The sequence below is a fragment of the Notothenia coriiceps genome, unplaced genomic scaffold, assembly GCF_000735185.1.
Source record: "Notothenia coriiceps isolate Sejong01 unplaced genomic scaffold, NC01 NC01_scaffold00009800, whole genome shotgun sequence".
Lineage (NCBI taxonomy): Eukaryota > Metazoa > Chordata > Actinopteri > Perciformes > Nototheniidae > Notothenia > Notothenia coriiceps.
This window is the reverse complement of record NW_011342501.1, coordinates 3,897-10,892: the sequence shown is the minus strand read 5'-3', so window position 1 is coordinate 10,892 and position 6,996 is coordinate 3,897. Positions and strand designations below refer to the sequence as shown.

Below are 6,996 nucleotides of genomic sequence, written 5' to 3'. Positions count from 1 at the left end.
TCGCTACCTTTTTTAAACCAATGCGACACACCGCCCGGCTCATTCAAGTCCGTAGGTTCGCCTCGTTGATTTGGTTTGAATCCAAAATACTGCCACACCGGAGAATCGAGATGTGTCGTTAGGTTTTGTAACCAATTCCATTTCACTTTAAATTCCCCGCGAGTAAGTCACACGTTGTCTCCGCTTGTCGCTATATTATTAATTTGGCTGCTACGCTGCTGCATGTGCACGCGGAGTGTCCTGACCTGGCTGTGTGTCAGCCCCGCCCCTCACAGCGCGCCTGGCAGCCACAGCGCTCCAGGCTAAAATGCTGGTCACATCTTTATGTAAACGGCAATTTATCGAGCTCAGAAAAGTTATCGAGTCCATTTTTATTTATCGTACGATAAGTCAATTTATCGATTATCGCGACAGGTGTGGTACAGGGTGTGGCAACGCAGGTGGTGATGGTAGGGGCACAAGGAGCTCTGCCTCAGAAGACAGCGTTGGTGGCAGATAGCGTTGGTGGCAGATAGCGTTGGTGGCAGATAGGCGGCCGCCTTGATGAGTCAAGGCTTGGGCTCGCTAACTCAGCCCCAGGGTTTGCCGAGGTCAAGCTTGTGACATTAAGGCGTGCTGCTGCAACGGCAGGTGCAGGGTCGCCAGCAGCACCATCGGCTGCAGTTCTTTCATCACTATTTCGTTTCAATAAATCCTTAGACCTTTTAAGCCAATTTCTGATGTCCATTTTGTAATTCAAACAGAAATGGGAGTCTACAGAATGCACAATGCACAATAAACAAATCCAGAATAGGCGGCAGAGTGTGATGCTGTGATTGGTCTAAATGTGGACGAATCACAAATCACAACAGACACATGCATTTATTTGACGTAGCCTGCGGTTATTTTTTTTATTTTTTAGTTAGCATAAAAGTTCACAGTTTATTTATAATAAAAAGATATATATATTTTTTTTTTAATTTGTATAAATAATAAAAAAAGTTTTTATTGGGGGAGGGCAGGAATGTCAAATGGGAGGGCATGGGCCACTATCACAAATATGTTGCCTATTGATTGAATCCCTTTGATAAATGACAGTGTCTGTTCTGCTGCCCTCAGACATGTTACACATGTATGTCCAATAAACACAGATCTTGTACATTTCTTTTATTTCTGTGTCCTCTCTTGTAGCTCTGACCGCCAGTGAGAGTGACGGGAGTCTCCTCATGGAGCAGTACTCTCCCTGTCCCCTCTGTGCCTCACTGGGCCCTCAGAAGCAAGCCAAGCTTGTAGGTCAGGTGGGAGAAGAGGGAGCATGGGGAGCAGGGGGGCGGGCTGATGGCGCAGGAGGGGCAGGGCTTCATTACTTCAACATGGAGGACTGTGTTCTGGCTGCAGTGGAGAAGGAGCACATCCTCTGTCCTCAGCACCCTGAGCAGCCAGTCAGCCTGCAGGAACTGGTCCCAGAACTCTTCATGACTGACTTCCCTTCACGGTAACCAAACCATTGCACTTAACATACTGATATGGGTTGGCCTCTGGACATTAGAAACATGTTTCCAGCATGCTTCTCAGTCTGTTTTTCTGTTGATGCGGCTGTATACCCTGACTGAGGAAAGGCTCATACTATCATATCATACACACTATTATTTCATACTATATATACAAAACAGCGACACAGAGCCTTTTGGGACTTCAAGGGCTACCACCTATGAAAGAAAGTGAAGCAGTATTGTGGCTGATAATCTTAGTCCACTGTTGGTGTAGAACAAAGTATTTTAGTGTAGGAAGTTATTATTGTATACAATTTGTCAGCCGGAAATACAATACGTCCTCCATTGACTCCCTGCAGAAGCTGCTCAGATATTAGAACGAGCAGGAAAGCGTTTAGCTCTGTGTGCCGGCAACTTCTCATAGATTAAGTTTAAAGGTCCAGTTAGTGGGGTTTATTGCAGGGATGCATCGATTGCAATTTTTTTTTTATTGAATAGTCACAGTGTTAAAAGGGGAAGACAGAGGAGATGACATGCATAAATGGTTCCTAGCCGGATTCAAACCTGAGTCCTCTGCACGGGAACCTATGACAACATTTGAAGTCCAGACAGTCAGTTAAACTTTCTCATTGTCTGTCATCATTTATTATAACCTGTATTTTGTAAGATAATAAGACATATCGTTCAATCAATTCAATTGTTAAGTAATATATAAACAGAACTCGCTTTAAAGAGTATTTTCCTGTCAACACCCACGATACAATGATGGCCAGCAACAGACCAATATGTATATACAATGCAATAGAACAGAATTCATTTTTGTGTCCCTGCAGTATTTTAAAGACCGTGGTATCGATAAGCTCCGACGTTATCGATTTGTTATTTGTACTAGAGGAATAAAAAATATATTTAAAAAAAGGATTTCATATTTATTATTAGTAGTAATAGTAATGTTTATTCATATATTTCATTAAAAAATTGGAATGAAAAAAATTACCAGACAGGGAAGTAGGCCTACTACTTTCAACTAGAAAATGCTTTTCCTGCTGAAAATGCGTGCAAATGCTTTAAACTGTGAACATTTGTGGCTGAATTTAGCTGAAAATGCAGAAAAAGCTGAATATTTTATTAGCTGAATGGTCTCTGTAGCTGCTTTTAGCTAAAGAAACCAAGTAAGTGTGTTGCTGAACTTAGCGGAGAAATGCAGAAAAGTGAAATGATTTGAATCAAAATTGTTACAGCTCAAATGCGTGCAATGACTTTGTTGAAAACTTGAAAGTGAAATGTTAAACTCGAAGAGTAAGAAAAATAGTGAAGAAGCTTAATATTTAAAAGAAAAGGTTTAAAAAAGGTATAAACAACAAAATGTATCGCCTCAATGTCCTGAAATAGCTGAATAATGTAATAGTTGAATGGTTTCTGCAGCTGAAAGTAGGCTGAAGGAGTTAAATATCAGATGTACCTAGTAGTGAATGAATGTGTGATAAGAGAAGAAAAGAAAGTAAAAAGGCTTTGAAAAGCATCAGAATATTTTAACTGCAAACTTTTGAACTAACTTGGTGGCGAGTGATCTGTCACCATGGCAACGACATTTGATGAAACCCCATAATACGCTTAGATATGTTGATGGATGCATCGTTACCAAACCTGTGAAGTTTTGGGCCATTTGGAGCATTTTCACTGAAGTTATGATTAAACTGTGTTTCATGGTGAGCATTGTGTTGCCATGGCAAGGGCATTTGAAGAAATCTGTTAGCACACATGTGAAGTTTGAGCAGTCTTTGACCATTTTCATCGGAGTTATAGCAATATCGTGTTTTATGGCGAGGGCAACAGCTTTTGAGGAAAACTCACTATTGGCACATAGACATGTTGAGGGCTGGACCATTAACCATCATCTGAAGTCTGGTGCTGTTTTGACCCTTTTCATAGGCGTTACGCCAACATTGTGTTTTTTGGGGATGCGTTTCCATGAAACGGCATATGGTCAGATGTCAGATTTGGCGTAGAGCTGTTGAGGTATGGACCGGTGATATACAAGTGAAGATTGGGGGACGATCGGACCGTGTCAATTGGAGTTGGAGCGAAAATCGTGTTTTATGGCGAGGGATGCGTTGCCATGGTAACCCCACATTATGTAACATCACATTTGACTTAGAGCTGTTCAGGGCCACAGTGTTAACCATCATGTGATGTTTGGTGGCGTTCTGAGCATGTCAGTTGGAGTTATGACATCATCACACAGGTGTTTGTGTTTGAGCTAACGACGTTATGAAACACCTGTGCTTGAGCCCAGAGATCAAGGTTTCCATGGTGATGTGCAGTAATCAGTGAGAGGAGAGCCTTTCCATTGATCTGAATGAGGGATAAACATCTTACATGTGAACGTTTTGTTGAAGAACCGTAGCAGATATCGGTAAAATTTCAATGGGTGAAGCGTCTCAGGACCCTGGCGAGCGTCTGAAGTGTGCTTTTTGTGTACTTTAGGGAAAATAATGTGGCCTATTTGGCAGATTAACTAAAGGTGTGCAGCTGGTACTCTGAGGAAAGATCAATCTGAATTTACAATTGGCCTTAATGGAGACATGTTGAACGTTTTTGTCACTTCATGCCAAATACACATGATTAGACTTACAAAACTACCGTGTGAATTTTTTCTCATCGAAAGAGAGAAAAAGTATTACATGTACTGTTCATTTTGACTGTTTTTAATAAGATAGATTCGTTTGTAACACAAAAAATCAACATTGGATCGTGTACAACGGTGTAAAGAAGAGGTTGTTGATGGAACTACCTCGGGTATGATTCCCTGTAATATATGTATAAATTATCAATAGGTTAAACAAAATAAAAAAAAACAAATATTCTAAATTAGAAGGAAGTTAAGATGCACATAACTTTTATCTGTTTACTTCACAAAATATGAAAACAAAACCCTTCCGTAAAATAACTTTGGTCCCCGTACCTCTGGACCCTTACCCCTTTACACCCTTCCATCCTCTCGCGTGGGCATCCGGATACAACAAATGGTAGCGTCTCCGTTCTTTTATCTTGTTCCTATTAATAGACATGTAAAACTATATGAGACCGTATGTTCTTTTGTTTTACGGTGTTTTACCTGAAAACGGGCCTGTAAGTAATAACTGGTACGCATTCTAAACGAACTGTCCACAGAGCGTCAAGGTAAAATATTACTAAAAACGGCGAAGTATCATTGGGTTTGGAGGGACGTTCCTTGCCTAATATAAAAATTTGGGAAAAAAGACATCCTGTAACCTCCGGGCGACGTTTCTCCCTATTTCCTAAAGGCGTACCTTTTCGATCACCGCGCTGCGCAGGGAACCTTTCTTGTTTCCACGTCTGCCTACACGTCAACCAGAGTAACCTTATCATAACTTGCGCTCCGTCACGCGCACCCTGTACAACTCATTTGTGTCCTTATAATTCTCAGTACCGACAACCTCAATTACCTACGTATGGCTATTTACTTCGGAGCAATTTCCTAGAGGTATAATCCATAAATCGTTATATAATACCCAGAGTCTATATATTTTATCCGGTGTCTACAAAACTCCACTTGCTTTTTTTTTAACTTAGAAAAAAAAACCTTTTTCAGTTTGAAAATAACTTCGGGCTAAAAGATTACGCACGTACGGCATTCCGGGTCTATGTGGCCTGGTCAGTGGACTCTTCAGTGGCTGCGCTGGTATGGCTGACAACGCAGCGGCCTGAGTGGACCAACATAACGTGCTGAAAGGCGCGTGACCTTTGCTTGGCGTTTAGGCTCGTGCTCGTCGCAATACTTGACGCGTACGCATCTCACCGTTTTTTTATTTGAGAAGGAATGGTCGTCCGCCGCCATCATTCACATAAGTAGTACGTTTTCTCCGATTGTTGTGCCTTCTGTCTCTTTCTTCTTGTCGAGGCACTATTATTTGTTTGTTGTTTATCGCAAAAAGAAAGGTAAAGTGAGAGCAGTACTTTTTGTACTTGCTTGTCCTTCGTGCTTTGCCTCTCCATGACCTCGATCGTCCGGTGAACCTGAGTGCAACACAAGTTTAGGTAACACAAATGGAGGGAGTGAAGGCAATTGCGAAGATACGTGACTAAGCGGATCGACTTTGTCGCGTTATGTCACAATAGGGAAACCGGCTGAAGACACCTACAAGAGCATGCGCTAAGTTGTACAACTTAGCCGTTCTTTTCCTCAGTCCAGCGGCTTTTCTGGGCTGCCAGCGCGCGGTGGTGATGGCTTTATCCCGCTCAACGGGTCGAGTTACAAGCCCGGAACTGAGGGTAATCGACGGCTTAAAGCCCTTGCCACATTAGACCCGAAATCCGCAACCTGACTTCATGGCCTTCGTGGTATTTGCGATAAATCTTTTGCATAGACAGTGCATCTCTAGTATGAAGAGTCTATTTTTTTATAAACGACGTACAAAAAAGCTCAGAAGACCGGTAGTCTTAGTTCTAACAACGACCTTCAGTGGGTGCCTCTTATTGAAAGGCTCTGAGTATTGATTAGAAATTCATATAGATACCCATGTTGAAGCTTTATGTTGTTACCTTGTTGGTATTACGTTATGCTGGGGGCAACTGACTTAACTGTCCAGTTGTCTTGTTACCCTGCATTAGTATGGGCAATGGGTCGGTAAAATTCATTTAGTGTGTCCGACGTTCCGCTTTATCAGGTTTTTAGTTCGAGGATTTTAAGATCTGGGATAGCAGATAAGGAACCCTGGAGACTCACCTTTACAGTGCCCCAATTTCGCCTAATCACCTGTCCTCTAAGTTTTCCTAAATCCTCTTCTCTGAAGACTCATGAGGCTGACCGTGACAGTGAAGGCTGCACCAAATACCTTAGCGGTTCGCCTTGTCAGTTAATTTACACGGCAGACGACGACACCCCTTTGATAACCTTTGATGGTCAAAAGTATATGTCGCCTGATGTTGTACCTTCATATTATTTATTGCTCCTAATGATATTTTGAGTAGATCTCGTCACAAGGGTTTGAAAAAAGTGCAGTCCCGGGGAACCCCAGTATAAAAGTTGAAAAAGTTTTTATACAATATGAAAACTCTATAAGTCGAAAATTTGAGAAAAAATCCCACTTGATTTACCCTCCTTGAGTTAACCTCTTGGAGAGTTTAGGAGAAATTGTAAAATGTGGAACGCGGTGTTACGAAGAGGAAAGGTGTATGAAAGTCGATCTCTGAAGTAGGTTGAATAATTTTACTAGTTTTCTGGAAGTCGATATTTTTAGAATAAGTCTAAAACATATGGAATGTGAAAAACTCTATAAATCCTGAATCAAAACCTCGCAACCATCTCTCCGGAAAAGTCTAAAATAGTAATCACACCATAAGCGTCGAGCAATTCGATCTCACGATAACTAGAGGTTTTGTCTCACCTCCTCTCGAACTTAAAGCAGGGTTTTAATAAAAGGTTGGACGGCTACTTAAGAGTTTCGGGTGCAACTTTTATATTTCTTTGTTTAATTGGTTTCCGTGTAATTTGTTTTAC

General features: G+C 41.5%; 1 protein-coding gene across 1 annotated transcript in view; it reads left to right on the top strand.

Moving 5' to 3' along the window:
* Positions 1-6,996, top strand: part of LOC104945588 (leucine-rich repeat serine/threonine-protein kinase 1-like) — a gene marked incomplete at its 3' end in the record, with an annotated part of 27,782 nt that overhangs the window by 17,054 nt on the left and 3,732 nt on the right. Inside the window, exon 11 of the mRNA XM_010771286.1 lies at positions 1,171-1,474. Within this exon, the coding sequence (XP_010769588.1) occupies positions 1,171-1,474 (304 nt within the window). The remainder of the gene's footprint in view (positions 1-1,170; positions 1,475-6,996) is intronic.